Raw genomic sequence first — 22601 nt, 5'->3', positions numbered from 1 at the left:
AAACTGTATGCTTTCTCGTAGGAGTAAATACTGTGAAATGAATGTTTTTACAAATACATGAATATTAATTATGCATAATATTAAAACATGTTTTTGTGTATTTGAAAGGCAGCCGAGTTCCAAGCTCAATACAAGCTAAACTCTGCTGACAGCATGCTGTCAGTTATTGCAGATAACAATTGTGACTAAATCTCCTTCAGTTTAGAGTAATGCACTTTCATTTCAGGGCTGTTTTAACAATATGCACAGAAATCTTGGTCATTTTATACCTCACTGCAAATGCAATTAACTCATACTTATGTTACATAAACCGATTAAAAGTGCAGAGCTTTTTAGACATCTGGTTCTCATCCATTCGTGACCCTGGACCACAAAACTAGTCATAAGTAGCACAGGTATATTTGTAGCAATAGTATGGGTCAAAATGATCGATTTTTCTTTTATGCCAAAACTCATTAGGTTATTAAGTAAAGTTCATGCTCCATGAAGATATTTTGTACATTTTCTAGTATATCAAAACTTAATTTTTTATTAGTAATATGCATTGCTAAGAACTTCATTTGGACAACTTTAAAGGCGATTTTCTCAATATTTCGATTTTTTTTTTGCACCCAATAAATAACAATAATAAAGCCTATTTATTCAGCTTTCAGATGATGTATAAATCTCACTTTCCAAAAATTGACCCTTATGACTGGTTTTTGTGGTCCAGGGTCACATTTGTCCTTGTCACTTGAGACAAGGTCTGCTAAACTATACAATACATGCTTTCTTTATATCCTAATAGTCGGTGTCCTTTAACATGAATCTGTGTGTCTGCAGCTCCATCCATGCCTGAATATGAGACTGACTCGCCTCTCAATGAAACAGACACGACAATCACCGTCCTCTTAAAACCCGCCCAATCACGAGGAGCCCCTGTCAGGTGAGTGTCCGAAGAATGTCGCTGTAAAAATGTGAACTCTAAATGCAATCCAAGTTGCTTTGGAGAAAAGCATCTGTCAAACAGAAATGTTACTGATGTTGAGAATGTTTGCATTCATGACATTATCTAAGAACGTGCTTGTCAAGTGTGCTTTTTGACACTTTTATTTAAAGGAGAATATAAAGAGGACAGATATAACGAGAATATCTGGGAATTTAAAATCCTAAATGGCTGCTATCAACTGATAACACTGACCTAACAGTCTACTAATACTCTAATAAAAGTTAGTTGACATGTTGTTGCAAAGTTACTTATAGTAGGTAGAATGTTTGAAGGGAACTAAAAAATCTTTTTAAATCTTTGGACAGATGCGAAGCACATTAAAAGACAAGGATACACCAAATTACCCATGATCCCTCTCCCTAGTCATCCAAGAGGGGTCTAGTGCATCGTCTGAATGAAGAAGTGCATTACTGTTGATTCACTCGGGGTCCTGAGGGTTTTTAAATGCAGTCATTCAAATAAGCATCATTTGTATGCTAAGCCTTCGAGGGGTTCCTGGTCCATTTGGCTGTGTTTTGGCACTCAAACAGAGCCTTTCTCTGTGTGGAAATTCAGACTGTGAATGTGCAACAGATTTTGGCAAATTCTCGAAATTGCAAGTCGACACTGACTTGGAAAAACAGCACAGTTGATGTGCAATGGGAGCCCGTCAGTAATTATGACAATTATTTGATTGCATGCATGATTCTGAGTTATGTTTGCCAGTGTTATCGTAGTACTATTGAGATGTACTTTTTATTAATATTTTGAATCAGTTTTTATTGTATTTATTTGTTTTTAAAATGTATATATAGTTTTATTTATTTATTTATTTTTTTCAGTTTTAGTTTTATTTATTTTAGTACATTATGTTTAACTGAATTTCAGTCAGAAATGTTGCCTTGGAAACTAGCTGAAATAAAAAAAAAGTTTTTTTCATATTTTATTTTAAGTAATAAAAATGTTTTTAATGGTTTAATTTTTGTTTCAGTTTAGTTTTAATCAACTGTAATAACCCTAGTAATAGCATTTGGCAAGACAACATAAAATAAAAAATATTATATTATATTATATTATATACTTGTTATTAATTTTGCATATTAATATTTAATATATATTTAAGGGAAGAACCAAAACCTATAAAACTGTTTAAAGTATTTCCATTGTTAGTGTGCTCTATAATGCACATGACCCTGGCAATCCATAAGCGTCTTTATGAAAAGTACGCAACTGAAAATTGTTTATAATTACAGCAGCTTTCGACCGGGGTTACAGCGGACACACAACACACGACATCCAGTGTGCACTTAAAGCCATTAGTTTGAAATGGAGATCCAGTGTGTTTGAAAGAGAAAAGCAGGCAAGCCTCTTTGGTCATGGAAAATTATCCTTTATGAAAGATGCCAGATTAGAGGCTAGGATAATTTGCCACGTCTTTTCGGCGAAACATACATTTCCCTAATTGCACATAATTGGGAAGTATGTTCTTGGCATAAGACCACATAATTGCAAACAAGTACTATTAGCACAGGGAGCTCAAAAGATGTCCTTATCTATTCACTGTGTACTGAAACACACACATGCCCCTCTCCAGTCCTTCCCCATGATGAGCACTTTCAAAAAGCCCCATGCACACAAATCCGCCACCTCCCCTCGAGCTAATTACCGTAGTAGAGATTTCCCTCTGCTGGCTCGCTACCGCATCGCCTGCCTCATAGTTTTCTCTCAAGAGGGGAAGCAGCTGTGTATTTTTGGGTCTCATGCAGGTTTAAAGATTTTTTTAAAATAATTTAACAGAGATGTTTAGCTGCTAGTTGTTAGCGTTAGAGAATTCTTGATGGCTGACAAGGCCTTCTGTGATTCTTAGAAAGCTATGGGAAGAGATGTTCTTGATGGTTTTAATGGCTCGTTAAATTGCCTCGGGCACAGCTCCCTCTCTCTTTTTTGAATGCGCCATCGCAAGCTGAACATATTCCTCAAATCAAGAGGCTGCAGTATAAATGGCTAATGCTAAAGCATGTGCTTAAAGTAATATTAAAATTGACATTTTTTAAACGTTTTTTAGTTTTATTGTGCACTATTCATTAGTGCTTGTTGTACTTACAGAAAATCTTCTTTTTATAATTCCCAGTGAATTAAATCCCGTCGACTGTTTTCTCATTGAATATCATGTTTTCCTTATCAGTATGTCACATTACAGAAATTGCTTAGTGAACATTTCATGTTCAAAAAATATTGGAATTGAGCCTCTTCATTCATTTTTCTGAGGTCTTTTTTGAGACTAACTACAATAATGACATGTTTTGATATTTAGTACACTAATTGATTTTTTTTTTCCCTTTAGTGCTTATCAAGTGGTGGTTCAAGAGGAACGGAAGCAGAAAGTTCGCCGAGCCACTGATGTGTTGGAGTGTTTCTCCGTTCCTGTTAGTTTCAGAAACGCCTCCATCTTGAATTCACCTCACTATTTCGCCGCCGAGCTCCCCCCTGTTAGTCTTGCTGTAGTACAGCCCTTTACTATAGGAGACAACAAGACTTATAATGGCTACTGGAATGCACCACTGTCACCAGCCAAAAGCTACAGCATTTACTTTCAGGCCCTGAGCAAAGCCAACGGGGTGAGTATTTCATTTACTGTTTATTTCATTTACCAGTTCAGTCTTTTTGGTAACGGTTGACCCTTAAAGGAGAAGTTTACTTCTAGAACAAAAATTTACAGATAATGTACTCACTCCATTGTCATCCAAGATGTTCGTGCCTTTCTTTCTGCAGTCGTAAAGAAATTATGTTTTTTGAGGAAAACATTTCAGGAATTATCTGTATAGTGGACTTCTATGGTCCCCACGAGTTTGAATGCAGTTTCAAAGCAGCTTCGAAGGGCTCTAAACGATCCCAGCCGAGGAATAAGGGTCATATCTAACGAAACGATCGGTCATTTTCTAAAAAAATAATAAAAATGTATATACTTTTTAACCTCAAATGCTCGCCTTGTCCAGCTCTGTGATGTGTAATCCGGGTCAATACAGTTAGGGTATGTTGAAAAACTGCCATCTCATTTTCTCCTCCAACTTTAAAGTCACCCTACATTGTAAGGAGCGTTTGACCTTCTTTGCGTGTTGACTTCGTAAACACTGGGTTGGTACTTCTACAGCAATGTAAGATGATTTTTAAGTTGGAGGAGAAAATGAGATGGGAGACAAGATGAGAATTTGAGGTTAAAAAGTAGAAGAGTTTTTTAGAAAATTACAGGTGTTTTGCTGAAGCTGCATTTAAACTCGCGGGCACCATTGAAGTCCACTATATGGAAGTGAACTTCTCCTTTAAGTATTGGTTAATAAATTATACAACTGAATGAAATAATGAATTCTATTTTGCACATGAAAATTTAACTTTTTTTGCATGGCGCCACTATCTTAATGACAGTTAAACATATTCCAATCATGATAATCAAGAAAAATTATACTTGTATTATTTATTTTACTATGTTTTGTACTAACAAATTCTGCAAAGCGTGCACATCTAAAAATACTAATGCAGATGCATGACAAAAAATCACACTGTTGGCACACTGTTAGCATACAAAATAAAAGTTTGAGTTTGCCTAATATATGTGTGTGTACTGTGTGTAATTATTATTTTTATATAAATACACACAAATTAATGTATATATTTAAGTATAAATATGTTATGTACAAAATATTTTATTATATATAATATAAATTCTATAAAAAATTATAATAAATACTTGTAAATATTTCTTAAATATATACATGAATGTGCTTGTATTTATATATGCATAATAATTACACACAGTACACACACATATATTAGGCAAAATCAAACTTTTATTTTGTATGTGATTAATTGCGATTAATCGTTTGCCAGGCCTATTCCTAATATTGTTTTCCTGATATATTACTGCATTTTTACTATAAAATAGTCAAAAATACTGTTGTGCAATGATAGGAATCAAATTAAGAATCAGTATTTACAATAATGTGAATTATAAAAAATAAAAACACATTGTGATAATAGTGGCTAATAGTGAGAAAATTCAGGGAAAAAAAAGCTAAAAAAAAAACAAAACAAAAAAAAACAACAAACTTTTTTACTCCTATTTTTTATTGATATTTTTTTGAGAGATTCAGCCTTAAACAAGTCATCTTTACATTGGAGAAGTTTTACCACTTGGGGAAAAAAATCACATTTCAAAGCATGAAGCTGTAGTATAAAAAGTCTAAAAGTACACAGAACATAACTTCTGCTGTACATCATCCAAAATTACAAGGCTATCCTAGAAACGGGTAGATGCATTAATGCATATTTAAATATATATTCACATCTTAGCATTTCAGCAGGCATAATGCGCTCAGTAAAGGCTCTATTTGGGCCTGCTGCATAGCTGTGCGTTTTGAAGTATGTGGTTCCCGATTTGATTGGATTTGATTCAATTCAATCTCTCAGTCTCAGGCGGCTGGAGAAAAGCACTCAAAAACAACCTCAGACCGTGACCCAGATAATTTGATTGGAGATTCATGCATAAAATATGGATTTAGGTTGGTAGTTCAGATTTGTTTTCAACTTACCTTGTTCCAAGTGTGTTCGAGGAGCGCTCGGCGTAAATGTGTGCCATTCGATTTTTTTCATTTCCACGCCGCAAAGTAACAAATAAATTCACAATGCAATTCAGTGCCGAGATTACCTGTCATATTGATAGCTATTCAAACGCGCTTGATGTAGCGTTTGTGATTAGTAGAATCATTTATTGATTTGACGCATTCTGTGGAGTTTTGTAATGATATTTATGCATGAAAAATACAAAACAATATCACTGCTTTATACAGTGGCTCTGAAGAGTATTTGGATGCTGAAGCGACACTTAAAAATGCCTGAATGTGATTGCACTGAATAACAAACGTTCACTTATTTTAGTTTCAGAGATATTTAAGACTCACTTAAGCATCTAAGTACTTGTAGGGGCCACTGTGAAAGTTACTTAAGTAAGTAAAACTGAAAACATCATACAATGCAATACTCTCTAATGAGCTACCTTTGCTCCATAATGTCAGCATGAGCAGGGATCTGTAGCCCACATTAAATTTTCTAGTCATCATTATCACTTACCATGAAGTTGAAATGCCAGCATGACTTTTAAAGGCCTTTTCAGATGAAGTGTGTAATTTTAGGGGTGTTAAATACTTTTTCTTATCCCTGGTTAAGCCAATCATAGCTCGATTCCCCCCGAAAAGAGTCCGTCTCCAGTTGACATAGCAAAAATTACACACATCACCTTTAAAGACAGAAAAACTGCTGTTTCTTGATCTCTCCGTGTAGCAGCAGTCCATAAACGATGGCATCTGAGAGCGCCGCTGCCCACAGAGTTTCTCCTGGCACCGCTAATAGCGCCAGGTCACTTTTGATAGACTTTATCACGTCAGTCTTGCCAGAGATGGCGAGAGAGGGAGGGACAGTCTGGGGAATAGTGGTCTCAAACTGTTCTAAGCTAAATTAGGATTCCTTTGCTCGCTTTTGTCCCTCCGGTGTGTTTGTGAACAGGGCCGCAGACGCTCGGGCTAAAAGAGCAAGTAATTGCCGCTGCAGGCGTCTTTTGTTCTGAAAGAGGGATACGGAGTTGTGAAGAGCCACTCACTCGTTTAAGTGGCTGAACCCACACTAGACAGAAATTGAAACAGACACATGCAGCTTTTAACAAAATGGAACCCGCAAAGCACGTCCTGTCTTCAGTGTGTGGCAGGTAACAGGACAAGTTTGTAGCACTTTGTTTCCACGGACGTGTAGCTCTAATAGGAACAAACACTCTAGAGGAAAACAGCTTGCGTTTAAAAGTCGCGACCTGTCGAAGGTGAAATCGTGGTTTGTTGGAGTGTGGCAGCTATTATTGGACAACTTGATTAAAAAAATAACCAAGCAAACAAAGTGTGTAAAAACATTTTCCCCTTCGGGCTAGTGTTAAATGGTCAGTTGGCAGGTCACAAAAATAAAGAAAAAATATTTAAGAATCTGCAGTATTTCTAGATTAAATTGTCAGAAAAGGTCAGCTTTTCCTTTACTCCACTGAAGCACAAGATGCATAATAAAATAATAATAATAATAAATTATTATTAGTAGTTCATTGGATCCAAAGGTGAAAGAGAGCTAGTTAAAAGGCTAAAACTAAACTAAACTAAACTAAAATAAAATAGGACTGCATTATTTATTTATTTATTTATTAATTATATAACAATAATAATAATAATAATAATAATATTATTATTATTATTCATTGGATCCAAAGGTGAAAAAAATAAATAAATAAATAAAATAAAAGACAATTGGACTGCCAATAAATTATTATTATTATTATTATGTTATTTTGTTATTTTGCACCCTGGTCTAGTGTTAAATGGTCAGTTGGCAATAATAATAATAATAATAACAATAACAATAACAATATTATTTTTATTATTGTTTGTTGTTGTTTATTATTATTTTTAGTTTAATATTGGTTAGTTTTATTTAATTTAATGTTATTAATAACAATCATTTGATAATAATGCTTATTGTTATTTACTTATTGGTTTATTTTATTTAGTTTTATTTTATTTTATTTTATTTTATTTTATTTTATTTTATTTTATTGTTAGGCTTTTACCTAGTTCATTTTCAACTTTATATCCAATTTTGTATACATTTGAAGTCAAAATCTTGATGAACTTGATGAACACAAACTGTGTCTTTAGACACTGAATGCAGCGTTTTCATTTGGTCAGTGCAATGAAATATTCAAAGCGTTATTCATATACTCATGAATATGATTAATTGCTTCCTAATTGCATAAATGAAATGGGAATAGCCTTAATCATGGGTTAATTAGTGTATCACCCTCTTCCTGTTGTTCTGTACAGTTCATCAGCGTCTGATAGCATTGATACTCATGGTTGGAGACAAAACATTTCTCTCGCAGCGGTCGGGAGCGTTTTTGAGGCGTCTCGCACTTCTTTCACACGTTTTTTGAAAATCTCTTGCCGTTTCTTTCTTCATTTACACCTAACGCTGCAGTCAGCTGTCACGCGTTCCTTTGTTCTTTATGAAAAAACAGAGTGCTCAGTATGAATGAAAACACTATAGACAACAAAAGCGGCTTGTGTCATGGTTTTTTGTTTTGTTTTTAAGTTTCTTTCTCCTAATCCTCCTGCTAATACTTCACCAGACTGGAGGTGTTACTCTCGAAAGCAGCATCTCCTGAAATAGTAGCGCCGCCGTCTCAAATACCTCCCGACGACTGGCTGATGCCACTTTTCTTTTGTCATTTTGTGCTGCACGTTCTTCTATTCATTCTCGCTGGAGCGTTTTTCCTCATGAGCCCCTAATGTGTAGATGATTGCCTCAGGAGGTTGTTGTAATCATTCATACCTGCGTTCATAATTCGTAATTATAAGCATCCATTTCACAATCTGTTTAAACCCTTGCAAAAACTGGGTGAACTCAGCTTAAATTGTGAGACACTTTGTGCTTTTGTTCATCTTTTTTTGTCTCCTAGGAAAAGCCAGTTTTTGCGACATGCAGAAGTTGATTATGACAAATAAATAGATTTTTGCTTTCTTCTACATAAAACATGAGTGTTGGTGCATTAATCTCACCACCAGAAGGTGTTTTGGTGGTTGCCAGGTTGTTGCTATGTGGTTGCTAGGGTGTTCTGGGTGGTTGCCAAGGTGTTGCTTACTGGTCTAAGTCAAAAGAGCTCACGTCCCAATATATGGTTGATAATGGTTTGAGTGTTGTTTTTTTGTTGCTATGGCACTGTTTAGGGTCCAGAGTCCTGGGTGGTCATCAGGGTGTTGCTATGTCGTCGTTAGGGTGTTCTGGGAGGTTGCTAGAGTGTTTGCTTACTGGTCTAAGTCAAAAGAGCTCACGTCCCAGTATATGGTTGATAATGGTTTGAGTATTACTGCTTTGTTGCTATGGCATTGTTAGGGGTCCAGAGTCCTGGGTGGTTGCCAGGGTGTTGCTGTGTGGTTGCTAGTGTGTTTTGGGTGGTTGCCAGGGTGTTGCTTACTGGTCTAAGTCAAAAGAGCTCACGTTCCAAGATGTGGTTGTTAATGGTTTGAGTGTTGATGTTTTTGTTGCTATGGCATTGTCAGGGGTCCAGAGTCCTGGGTGGTTGCCAGGGTGTTGCTTTGTGGTCGTTATAACTAATGATGTTGTTAGGGTGTTGGTAGTGAATTCTGGGTGTTTGCTAGGGAGTTGTTGAATGGCCGTTAGGGAGTTCCCGGTGGGTGCTAGCACCTTGCTAGAGAATTCTAAGTGTTTGATATGGTTCTGGGTGGTTACTAGGTGGTTGCTAAGTAGTTGTCGTTTTGGGTAGTTGCTAGGTACTTGCTTACTGGCCTAAGTCAGAAGAGCCCAAGTCTTTCTGAAATTCTGGTGCCAAAATATAGTTGATAATCATTTGAATGTTGATTTGTTGTTACTATGGAGTTGTTAGTGGGTTGGTAGTGAGTTCTGGGTGGTTTCTGTGAGGTTTCTAGGGAGTTTTTGGTTGTTGCTAGAGTGATGCTAAGTGGTTGCCAAGAGGTTTGGGGGTGATTGCTAGGTGTTTCCTGAAGGGTTTGAGGTTACTGGATGGTTGCTAAGGGGTTGCTAGGTGGTTTCTTTGGAAAATTAATAGCTCAGTTTTCCTCAACAAGCTGTCTGGTTTCATCATGAATCATGTATGTAGCATATATGTGCTTATTTGTTCCTGGTAGAGGCTGAAACTTTGCAGAATTCAATGTGTTCACACTTTGACCTAGTTAACAGATATATGTTCCTAGGTTGCAGCAGCTGTTGTCATCAGCAAAATGTGCTGCAGGCATGTCAAGATAACTGTTGCAATGGCTAACTAATCCATAACATGCTTCAGAATTAAGTGAGTGACCGACTAGAAAGCGTATTGACTGTAAATCTGCTGTCATATGGATTAACTTTAGCAGGCATGGCAAAAAAACTGAACAGTGACATGAAATCCATATTCTTTAACTTCTCTGGCTAACCATTAGGCATTTGCCATAAGACTCCTGTGTACTTTTTAAACATGTCAATGAAAACTTGTCACTCAAGCTCAGTAAATTGCAGTCAGTTGGATTTGTCTATGGAAAGTTATTAGCTTATTTTTGCTTTCCCTTCTTTCAGAACTGTTATTCATGTCCCATTCTTTCCATTTCTCAACAAGAGCTTTTTGTTTGGTTTTAGAACATCTTAACCACCATAGCAAATGTATAACAACAGCTCAGAATACCTTAGAAACTGCCTCACAACACCCTGACAATGAGCCACAGCACTTAAGCATCACTGTACAGACAAACACCACACATGTTTTCCTTATAAAGTGTAAAATCCAGTACTGATATGCAATCTGCTAACAGTAATATTGCAGTTAAGTTCATGTTTAGATGAAGACTACCCTCTCGTTGTCACCCATGACCTTGCAGTTTCCCCTGAGCTGTAAAGACTTGTTCTTTTTCATACCTCTTTCTCGATCTTTCTCAGCCTTTCTCTCACCGTCATTACACGGTCATCGTAAAAAGCCTTTGACAGTCTGTCAGTGAATTATTTGACTGGAGGGCCAGACAGTATAGCTCAGCTGTCACTTCCTGTAGGGATGTTTCCCATCAGCTGAGACCCCCTCCTATTATTCCATTCCCCAAGTCCCATCGCTTGAGCTGCACTCAGAAACGAAGTAGCGGCCCTCATCTCTTTCCTACTGGAGCCATACTATGGTGTATCAGAATTTCTCTTGTCACCTTTGTAACTACAAAAAAAAATAACAAAAAGTACCATGGTTCTACCATGCATTTAATTTAATTTAATTTAATTTAATTTAATTATTTTTTCTACAGTACATGTACTTTGATAGTACTGCTAAATTCTTAGTACTAAAGTACTAAAGTACTATAGGGTAAAATGTAAATACATGAATTTCAGTACTTTAATATATTTCAGAGAATGAAAGAAATCAAATTTTGAAAAAATTTTTGTTGTAATATTATTAAAATGTAATATTTTGTGGACACAATATAATATTTTTTGTGAAAATCATGATATATATTTTTTCAAGATTCTTTGATAAATAGAAAGTCCAAAATAGCAGCTTTTAGTTGAAATAGAAGTCTTTTTAACATAAATGTGTTTACTGTCATTTTTTATTAATTTAAGCAACCTTGCCGAACAACAGTAAAAATTCATTATTTGAAAAAAATGTAAAAAAAAGTGTACCATCAGTGTACCATGGTACCGCCACAGTAGTTTTTTGTCATCTCTTATTATGGTAAATACCATGGTACAGGATAAGTATATTCTGTATGTCATTTTTTTTAGTATTTACTTGATACTCTAAGTTGCTTGTAGAACACCATGCCCACCAAAAAAAAAGTTAAAATCATGGTACTTTTTGATTAGTATCCTCTTTTTGACTTCCCTCCCTGTTTTTGTTGCTTGTATACATGCCTTCCTCCATTCATCTGCATTGGAAGTCCTCATAAAAACTTGAATATTATTTCCACCCACTTTTACAATGGCCAGTAGTGTTTGACCCTGCATGTCCGATAGCAGTCTGTGACAGACAGATGGTCCGCTCACATATGGACCCCTCTCCGCCTCGCTGTGTCGATCCTCCTCCTGCTTCAATGCCACAGTCAGATGGGACAAACCGTCACTGACACCGAGGTCACATGTTAGAGGCTGCCCTTTTCCACTGCATTGCCGGTTAATTTTTCAGTGTCAACAGTGTGAGTGGAGGGCGTTGTTGTGTTTGCATTCATCAGCATTAGATGTATTTGAGCAACTCTTATGGGTTTTGATTGCCATGAGCCAAATTGATATGTGCAATGAAGTGTTGCCAAGGGGATTTTTTATATTTCTGAAGAGTGCGGCTGATAAAGGCATAGTGAGTTATAAAATAAATGCTAGGAGAGGGACTGGCTTCAATGCCTCTTCAAAATGCATTTTCTGATTGATTTATTAGTGATGTTTGCAACGAGCTTCATTACTGTTGTTAGGGTCAGTCATTTAATAAAGCCTCTATCCATCCAAATGCAAATGATACCTCAAATCATGCGTCTTGTTGAGGACAGGTGTGTGTTTACTTTTCTAGGCGATCAGACTTATGATTTTCACCTGGTGAACTATGCATGCCATTGACTTACCATACTAGCAAACTAATTTTTTAAAACTATGTGTTGTCACGTCTCTGGGTAGCAACACTCTGAACTTGTAATGTTGGCAGATTAATTTAAATGATTTATGCAGAATACGGCAAAGTGAAGTTGAGTGGTGCTAAAATAATGCAAAAAAATTAGCAGTGAATTTTGAGAACTGTGTGTTTCCAGAACATTTGTAGAGTTTATTTAGAAGTAGGTCGTCATTCAGCAAATGATTTCATCTAATGCAACTTGTTAGTGCACTTAGTAGGGTGGAAACACGCTCTGGTCATGTGCACATACACAGGTGTAAATGCTTAGACTGTGCAAGTGCAAGTTAAAGGGACAGTCCACCCAAAAATGAAAATTCTGTTATCATTTCTCACTGTCATGTCATTCCAAACCCATAAGAATTTGGTTAATATTTAAAACACAAATTAAGATATTTTTGAAGATGCATGAGAGCTTTCTATCCCTCCATTAAAAGTTCAGGTGTTGTAAAATGAATCTATATGATCCATATGATCATAATCCATATGTTCCAAGTCTTTTTAAGAAACATTATAGCTTTATATGATGAACAGGTTCAAGCTAGACTTTTATTTAGATCTAAACAATGATCGACACATAAATAGAGAGCATTTATAAAGCATAAAATAAATCTGTTCGTCATATACAGCAAATGTCATCTTAAGACTTGGATTAAACATCTTAATTCATATGGATTTGTTTTAAGATGCCTTTATGAACTTTTAGGAAGTTTTGGTAACCAGGACTTTCAAATGGAGTGACACAAACCTCTCAGGTTTCATTAAAAGTACCTTGATTTATGTTAAATAGGTTTAGAATGACATGAAGCTGAGTAAATAATGACAAAATTTTCATTTTGGGGTGAACTATACTGTTAATGCTCATTCTTGCACTGCTGTATCAGTCTGTGTCATTACAACAGATGTTTTTTTCAGGTAGCTAGTTTAAAGGATTACTTCACTTGCAGAATAAACATTTACTGATAATGTACTCACCCCCTTGTCATCTAAGATGTTCATGTCTTTCTTTCTTCTGTCGTAAAGAAATTATATTTTTTGAGGAAAACATTTCAGGATTCCTCTCTGTATAATGGACTTCAATGGTGCCCCTGAGTCTGAACTTCCAAAATGCAGTTTAAATGCAGCCTCAAAGGGCTCTAAACAATCCCAGCTGAGAAAGAAGGGTCTTATCTAGCAAAACAATCAGTTATTTTCTAAAAAAAAAAAAAAAAAAAATTTATATACTTTTTGACCTTAAATGCTTGTCTTGTCTAGGTCTGCGTGAATTCTGTTTTTCCAGGTCAAGACAGTTAGGGTATGTCCACAAACTCCCGTCTCATTTTCTCCTCCAACTTCAAAATCATCCTAAATCGCTGCAGAAGTACCGACCCAGTGTTTAAAAATGTTGAAACAGCAATGTAGGACGATTTTAAAGTTGGAGGAGAAATGAGATGAGTTTTTTGACATCCCCTGCTGTCTTGATCTGAAAAAAAACAGTTCACGCAGACCTGGACAAGACGAGCGTTTGAGGTGAAAAGTATATAAATTGTAATTTTTTTTTAGAAAATAACCACTCGTTTTGCTAGATAAGACCCTTCTTCCTTGGCTGTGATTGCTTAGAGCCCTTTGAAGCTGCATTTAAACTACATTTTGAAAGTTCAAACTCAGAGGCACCATAGAAGTCTATTATATGGAGAGGAATCCTGAAATGTTTTTCCTAAAAAAAACATAATTTCATTATGACTGAAGAAAGAAAGACATGAACATCTTGGATGACAAGGGGGTGAGTACATTATCTGTAAATTTTTGTTCTGGAAGTGAACTAGTCCTTTATCTTTCAGAAAGATTCTTGTCAAACAGTTGCTTTACCATGACAGTTTTACGTAAAAGAGAAAAAATGAACACAGAAGAAAAGAATTCATGCCATAGAGCCTCCTGTGCCAAAGCTAAGATTACAAAATGTACTTCTGACACTCTTTTCAGATGTACAATACATCAGCTATACAATATAACTTTATGAAATATTGCTATTAGCGAAACCTTTCAAGGCCCTGTGATGTGTAGGCATTACTGTTTACGTGCCTGCTGAGATTAGATGCACAAGGACAGCAGATCTAATCAAAACAAGTGGCTGTTGTAAACACGCTCACAGAAACACATGGTAGCATCTGGCTTCCTATCTCAGAGCTCTAAACTTCCATGCAGACTTCACACCGAAATCTGCCGACTAATTAACACCTGTCACACCACACGTGCCGTTCGGAGAATGCAAGTGAGATTTTTATCATTATAACTGGCATTCCAAAAGCAGCCATGAATGATTTTATATAGAAGAATAGAACAGAATAGAAACATGTTTCGTTATCTAAAAGTTTTACTCATGTTAATGTTTAATATGACTAAAGCAACAAAACTACATTGGGTTATACCATCAAAACAATTTTTAAAGGCTCAAATCAGGTCATATGTTTTGTGATTGTACAAGTTTTATGACCTTAAATGTCTTGGCTGTAGTGACTTTACATGCATGGGAAAACTGAACTATAATGTTGGCTTCCTCTGTGTGTTGGCCTCAGCTCTGCATTTGTGAATCCTTCACTATCATTAGAAATGTTGTTATATAATTAACTGTTTCTTAATGTCATGCACCTTGTGATGAAAATAACCCGCACTTCGCTGTGTTGCAATTACTAAGATCACTGTAGCTTGACAAAAACAATGTTCCTCAATCCAGTGTCGTTTTGACGTTTAATTAAAACACAAACTTTCCTCTCCTCTTCCAGGAAACCAAAATCAACTGTGTGCGACTAGCTACCAAAGGTATGAGAATTGTTTCCCTTATGGCTAGCTTGTATGAATGAAACATTTTATTATTAATTACTATTGATTTGTTTGTTTATTTATTTGCTTGTTCCTTTGTATATTCAGATGAGACTTGCTTTGGAAAAGTTCATTGGCTGGGTTGATATTTGGATAGTTCTGTCTAATTTAAGTCCCTGTTAAGCCTTAATCAAATTGAATGAAATAATGTTTTGGTTGGAATTAAGCAGATGCAATATTAGAAATGTTATTTCCTCTGTATTCTTGATTTTATGGTGGAACCCATTACTAAACATGATGAGGTACACAAAAAAAGAAAGACGAAAGGACGAAGCCTTTTCATTTAAGTTGTACATTCAGACAAACCTCAGTTGCATCAGACTGAGATTAGTGCTCCCGGTTTCATTGAAAAATCTGAAATCCCATTTTATTTTACCTGCATGATTATCTGCCTCTGGCCAACAATTCTGTTCAGTTTCTTTTGCTCCATTTCATTTCCCCTTCTCTCCGTAAAAAGACCCTTTTACATAATCACTTCCAGGAACGGAGCAATCACAAGAGACTCTCTATTATTTAATGGACATCACCGATAAAGAGACACTATAGCCGTGCAGCGCTACAGACTCATCATATTTCTTTTCTTCCCCATTCTTTCTTCTCCAGTTTTCTTTCATTCCTTTTGGCTTTTACTCCATCTTATTTAATAAGCTTGCTTCTGCGCACACCTGTTTGTTTGTTTTGCTGAACTCATTTTATTTTGCTCCATGTCAGGCTTTTTTTTTTTTTTTTTTTTCTTTTGGTCATGGCCTGCTTTCCTTTCATATCCCAGATAGATCCGTCCTGAGTTGGGTTCTTATTATGATTGTAAAAAACCAATTACTTTTGTGGTCCTGCTTTAGAAAGACATGCTTTACACTTTGTGATGCTTTGGATACAGACGTATGAGAGTTTCAACCTTTCCTTGCCTTTTTAATGATGGTGTTTTAATAGGTTTAGATTACGGGGTGAATTCACTAAACGGTTGCGTGGCTTTTCCACACAGTATTTATACCTCTGCGTCTTATTCGCTCACCACCTGCAATCTAGTTTAATGAGAGTAAAATACTGCTGTACTGTATTTAAATTAAGTAATTGCCATTCATTTAAATGCAGACACATCTCCTTTTTACGTGCACCAGACTGATTTAAGGTCACGCCTTGCTCATAAAACCCAGCTCAATGATTTTCTAGTGATCATGGAGTGCAGTTTATGTATTTTAAACAACTGAATTAAGGAATGGTTCACTCAAAAATGAAAATTTACTTGTTATCTAAGATGTAGATGAGTTTGTTTTTTCATTGGAACAGGTTTGGAGAAATTTATTACATCACTTGCCCAACAGTGGATCCACTGCAGTGAATGGGTGCCGTCAGAATGAGAGTACAAACAGCTGATAAAAACATCACAATAATCTAGAAGAAAGTACATTAATTAACATCTTGTGAAGCGAAAAGCTGCTTGTTTGTAAGAAACAAATCCATCATGAAGACAAGTTTAGCATAAAATCGTTGATTCCTCTGTCCATAATATTGCTATAGACAATTCCTCCAAACCTGTTCTTATGAAGAAGTAAACTCACCTACATCTAAAATGGTATGAGCGTGCATAAGTTTTCAGCTAATTTTCATTTTTGGGTGAACTGTTCCGTTCAGGTGTTTGGATTGCAGTGGTATAACTATTATACAGGGTAAGTATGCCAAAATGCAGGAGTCTGCTGGATTTTCCACATCCTAGCACTCAGAACCAGCATGCAAGTTGGCAAATTGTTATATGCAATTTTGAATTTTGAGGAATTAGCACAGTTACCTAATTCTTTTGTTGAATCAGATGTTAAAACAATACAAATGCAAATAAATTACAGCAGATGCAATTCAGTCTTAGTGCATTCCCCCCGCATTTTTTTTTTTGCAGTTTTTATACAATTGGAAACTCAGAGTAGAAAATATTTTTAAAGCCACATAAGGCCTCAACTGGTAAAATATTTGCATTCATATGAAAAACATCTATTTATAAAACTTTCTATAACTCTTATGCTTACTCTGTCAGTTCCACTAGATGATTCTGGAGTAATATTAATTTTCCCGTGTGAAATAGCCTACCTGTTGTATCCTACACATTTCAGTTTCCTTTCCAGCCAAATGTTACTCACTCGAAGGAAGCTCAGATGATTGAGTTGAAAGCATAATTCTTTAGACTATTTTTTCTTTCCTTCTTTTCTCTCATGCATGCCGGCCTGGAACGTAAAACCTTGTGTTAGTGGTAATAGGTAGGGGACAAAATACCACGCCCTACATACTTGTCATTCCCAGTGAAGGTGAATATTATACCATAGTCAAACTTTTCTTTCTTCTTTGTTCTTTCCACCCATCCACATTTCATCTGCTGTTGTTTCCTTCTCTACTTTTTTGTTTTATTTTATTTCATTTTTTCAGACCATGTTCCTTTATTCTGCTTCTCTCCATCAGCATCTTAATGCATTTTTTGCATGTCTGGTTCACTAAAAAGTCTAGCTGGTTCTCATTGACTCCATTGACACTATTGTAATTTGGGACCCTGAGAATGTACAGTGCCGCCCACATGTCTTAATGACCGTATTATTATTATTAATATTTCATGTAAAAACAACAGATATCCCCCTCTCTACTATACTTTTGCTCATGACCTTGTTATGCTCTGAAAAACTGAATCCATAATTAATATTAATTATACTCTTTTTAAGAAAATTGCCTACTTAAAAAATTGCATAATCTGTTTTTTTTCCAATGACCTGTTGGTAATAGGAAAAAAAAACATTTGTATACTTTTTATTTATGAAAATATTCATAAATGTATTTATGTATTTATTTATCATTTACCTCTATAACCCAGCCCTGCTATTGTTCTGAAGTAAATTAGTCCATTTTTGTTTCCTTCAGATCATTATTTAAATGTTTGAATATGCATGAAGATATTTTACAGTAGAGCTTAATAAGTTTCTGAGCAAAATGTGAGCATAAAGTGATATATGTTGCGTTACCTACAACACTTCACCCCTTACATGTGCAAGTGAAAGCTTCACCTAACATGATCCTACCAGCCTAACCAGTGTGTGTGTGCACGCGTGTGAGTGTGTTTGCCAACATGTGTATGTTTGTGTGTGTTTGCTACTATAGATATGCATACCTGTGTGTGTGAAAGTATTGAGTATACTTATATTTGTTTATTATATGTTCATAGAATTCTTCAATTAATCCTAATATTAATTTTGTATATTGAAGGATAGAAGCTCTTGCACACAAGCACACACGCACACACACACAGGTGTCAACTCTTTAATTCAAGTGCAATAAGGTCCACGTTTCGTTGCTTCTCCATTTCACTCTACAGTCGTATACAATATGTTCAATTGCCCTGAGTGAAATTACAAATTGCTTGTACTAAAATATCTTGCATTTCTATAGCCGACTTTTAGCCAGCTAGTGAACCGTTACAATGCCTAATCGTCTGAATATTTTACGTTTTAAATACATATTTCGACATGAAAATATAAGAATCAGTCGAATTTGAGTGGCCTCAAAAAGTAATTAGACACTTGAATATGCATGATTGTCATTGCACTAGTTAGCCTATTAAAGCAGGTGGTGTTTATTGTAAAGAAGTTTGTCGGGTTTTAAATGAACTTTATACCATACTTAACTAAAAACTGCGTTAATTAACATTATTTAATTTTAATATTTAATTGCAGATGTTACTTGGATTCATATTTTGTGATATTTTCATTCTGTGCAATGAAATTCACATGTTTTTAATTGTGGCTTTTCCAGACACTTTTTGTGGCCAGTAATACTCGCTATCCCATAAAAAGCAAAACCTAGTTGTGTTTGCTGCATTATCCCACCAATTCCAGTAACAAGCAAAAGAAACAAACAGAAGACATCATGCATTATGCATCTACACTTTGAGCTCAAAATCAATTGTCAGTACATAAATACCTTTGTTTCTCAGTGCTCCCATCTGGAATTTAACAAAATGCTCAAGACCAACAATAAACCCAAATACACTTGTGAATTAGAAACAAAAGAGATTTTGAACTAAATGTATTTAAAATCCACCCATTAACCTTTCTGGATTTGGTGAAGGGGGATGCTTTTTTTTTGAGCCATTAGCGTCATGGGTTGTTTACATGACTGCCTGGTCTTAATCCCAGTCCATTTGAGATTATAATCCTGTTAGATGCATCCAACGATGCATCTGTAATCCTGTCGACTGCCAAACAATGGCAATAGAGATGTCAGCAGCGATATGCACCCCCATAAACCTTAGCGTAATCCCTCGGCCTACAGACCTGCTTTAAATAAAGTCATACAAAAGTACCTTTTCACACGTTAACATTGCTGGCAATTAAAATGGCAAAGCTCACCCACTCCAACACCCCCCCCCATATATAGTAGGGATTCAATTTTAATATGATGGGCTTTGATAATAATTCCTCTTTGATACTTAATTTTACCCCCTCAAAATAAAAGGATTTGCATGCTTGTATATTTTACTGGGCATGCAAGCAAGGCTCATGTTTGAAGGAAAATGTATAGTAGTTTTAATCAAGGCCAATAGTTCTGTTTTATTTTACATAACAGAGTGCTGCCCTCTGATTGCTAGGATCCTTATGATTCATATGAGTTTGAGAGCCATTAGAACCAATATTATTGTAAAAATTATACACATACAAGCACTTAGAATCAAGTTTTATCCATTTTAATAGGTTGTGGGTGGTATGTATGACATCAACTGTTGTAAAATTACTATTTTAAGCTCTAGTATTTTTCTCTGTTGTATTGGCCTTCTTATACATTGTGGGATTTTGTTGGAAAACTGCAATTTTGTTTACACAGTTTTGTTTGAAGATGCCACACTCCTAAAGATAAAGGTTTCTTATTGGCATTGAAGGTTCCATGAAGAACCTTGAACATCAATGGAACCTTTCAAATGCAGAAAACATTCTTATCTTTTTTTTAACTTTAAAGAAACTTTTGTGGAATGGAAAGGTTCCATGGATGTTAAAGGTTCTTCAAGGAACTTTAGAAGCCAATAAAGAACCTTTATTTGAGTGTATCAAGTAGTCTTTAAGACATATCACCAAAACAATGTTTTTCAGCTTGTTATTGAACAAGAAGGGAGGGAATTTTTTTTTTTTTTTTTTATTTAAACTGCTCATTTTGTAGCTGTAAATTTTAAATGTGCATGCTAAAAATTCATTATGTCGGTTTTTAGGTGTATGCTGCCAAATAGAGCTCTATGAGAAGTTTTTTTTTGTCCTGAAAGTCAGTAAAATAAGTCAGTTGGTTGGTCAAGATTAATATTGTTGTATTGTCATAAAGATAGTGCTGTCTTGGAGGATGATATCAGAAAATAGACTGAAAGAACCCCATCATGGTGTAAGTGTGTGAATGTGTTTGTGTGTGTGAATCATGAACTGCTGAACCCAATCAGATCAGAACTGACTGGAGGACATCGAGTTCAGTTACTACGTTGATAGAGTCAAAGGAGAACACATAGTCCTTCCGCATAGACCATCCATAGCACTCCCTTCACCTTCTGACAGCTGTAGATGGAGCCAAAATGTGTTTGGCTGGAAAACACTCCAAAAAATAGCAAGGTTAGCAGAGACTGGCTCAGTGTTTTTTTTCAAAGGTCAACAGAAACTAAAGTTGTGAATGTTTTCAAAGTCCAGTCTCAGATGTCTTTTAGGGGTTTGCAGATAATTTGCAAACTCATTGTAAATTACATCATGATAAATCATAAGCAAAGGATTTTTTTTTCATGTTCATATCTGAATTACCTTAAAACACCTTCACAAGCAAAATTGCATGAAGTAGTACACTTTTTTTCAGTTACCATCTTGACAAAAGAAAAAAAAAGAAAAACGTTCTTGTGTGGATATGTACATATTTACACACATTTTTAGTCTGAAAAACAAGACAAAAATACTACTTAAAACGACTTTGTTTTGCTATGAAGGTTTAGCTCTTTAACGTACAGTTCCGGAATGTGTTTTTGGTTAAATGTTTAATCTGCTCATGCTTAAAAGAATTGTACGCTTTGAGGGAAATAAATAAATCAATTTATTGAGCTTACATGAAAGCAAACCACCCACATAGAGAGATCAATGTGGTAATATGCAACAGATTGTTAAAGATGTCACACTGGCAGGTTAAAACATTCTCTTAAAGGCGAAGTGAAGGTAAATATAACAACGTAGTTGTTAAATCATTCAACACAGGGATTACATGCTTTCCTAGGGTTTGTGTATTATGTAGATATATTATGCAACCGTTTATTTATATCTATATGTTTTTTGAAGTCTATGCGACCTTTCTTCGTCGTATTATTAGGACTGATGTATGGTGGAATATGTTTCAGGCTTCGAAAATAAAATGATCAAAGATGATTATGATCTTTTCAACAGTGAAATCCGACAACAGCAAACAGCTGACGCTCTTTCATAGAAAAAATGGCAATTTCACAGTAGAATTACATGCCTGATGAAGGTAGATGAGCCGTTTGGTGTGGAGCCACGCTAATCTGAACAGTATTTTCTAAAAGTCATGCATGGTTGTGCAGATTTTATACAGATAGTACAATAACAATATAATGTCAACAAAACGTCCTGCAAGAAGCCGTGCATGCGAGTATGCGACACGCATAGACACGCATACATCTGCATGAGTCACTATCCTCATTCTCTGCCTTCATTCTCAGTTTGGTTCTTGTATCCATATTTCATGCCTGCATTCCTTGCGTTGAATTGTCTTTTGGTTTATTTGCATTCTCTAACCCAGAATCCAAAGGCCCTACAGTGTTTCATTTCACCACAGTGATCCAGTATTTGAAAGCTCCTTAAGGTCTTTTTTGTCTGTTGCCTGTTAATTAATACCATTCAATAAACGATTCCCCTTTGCCATAGACCCGCCACACAGTAACGATCAATGTCACTTGTGCATTTGTTTTGTCTGAATTTAAATGCATTTAATTAATTTGATTTTGAATGCGTGTGTCTTTCGTTTTCTGTCTTTGGACCGGTTGTACATATTGTGTGAGAGTGTGTGAACGCGAGATGTGGTTGTATGTACTTCCAGTTTGTGTTTTCATTTGACTCTTGTGTTTGTTTGTTTGTGTGTGTCACCGTAGAGCATTTCTCGACAGCTCTTGTCTTAGTTAAAGGCCCTTTCTTCTCTTTTGTGATGTACTTGTTGCTTTAAAGGTGCATCTACCCAGAATTCCAATGACATAGAGCCTGAAAAACAGGTGGACAGCACTGTAAAGATGGCAGGCGTCATTGCGGGAATCCTCATGTTTGTCATCATCCTCCTGGGCGTTCTCCTCACCTTCAAACGCAGGTACTGCTACACAAACACACATATACTCACACACTTTAAGCGTAATATTAAAATGACTTTATGTATATACGGTATGTACCACAGCTAAGGCTTTTCTTTTCATAGGACTTTGAGGGTGTTAGTTAGCATTGCTTTTGACATAATCAGCTTTTGTGTCTCCTGGTGAAACATGCACACTGGCTTTCTTTCATT

At 35.8% G+C, this 22601-nt stretch overlaps 1 protein-coding gene across 15 annotated transcripts in view; it reads left to right on the top strand.

Moving 5' to 3' along the window:
- ptprt (protein tyrosine phosphatase receptor type T) overlaps positions 1 to 22601 on the top strand; it is a 253350-nt gene that overhangs the window by 153873 nt on the left and 76876 nt on the right. For 9 of the 15 annotated variants that reach the window (XM_051112548.1, XM_051112543.1, XM_051112540.1 and 6 more), the window contains exons 11-15: positions 823 to 925; positions 3312 to 3585; positions 14957 to 14993; positions 17291 to 17347; positions 22274 to 22409. In XM_051112548.1, coding sequence (XP_050968505.1) covers positions 823 to 925; positions 3312 to 3585; positions 14957 to 14993; positions 17291 to 17347; positions 22274 to 22409 — 607 coding nt within the window. The remainder of the gene's footprint in view (positions 1 to 822; positions 926 to 3311; positions 3586 to 14956; positions 14994 to 17290; positions 17348 to 22273; positions 22410 to 22601) is intronic. The other 6 variants (XM_051112546.1, XM_051112545.1, XM_051112547.1 and 3 more) reach the window with 2 other exon arrangements.

Source organism: Labeo rohita, chromosome 6 (genome assembly GCF_022985175.1).
Source record: "Labeo rohita strain BAU-BD-2019 chromosome 6, IGBB_LRoh.1.0, whole genome shotgun sequence".
Classification (NCBI taxonomy): Eukaryota; Metazoa; Chordata; class Actinopteri; order Cypriniformes; family Cyprinidae; genus Labeo; species Labeo rohita.
The sequence above is the reverse complement of the archived record's forward strand: the minus strand, read 5'-3'. Positions and strand labels throughout refer to the sequence as shown.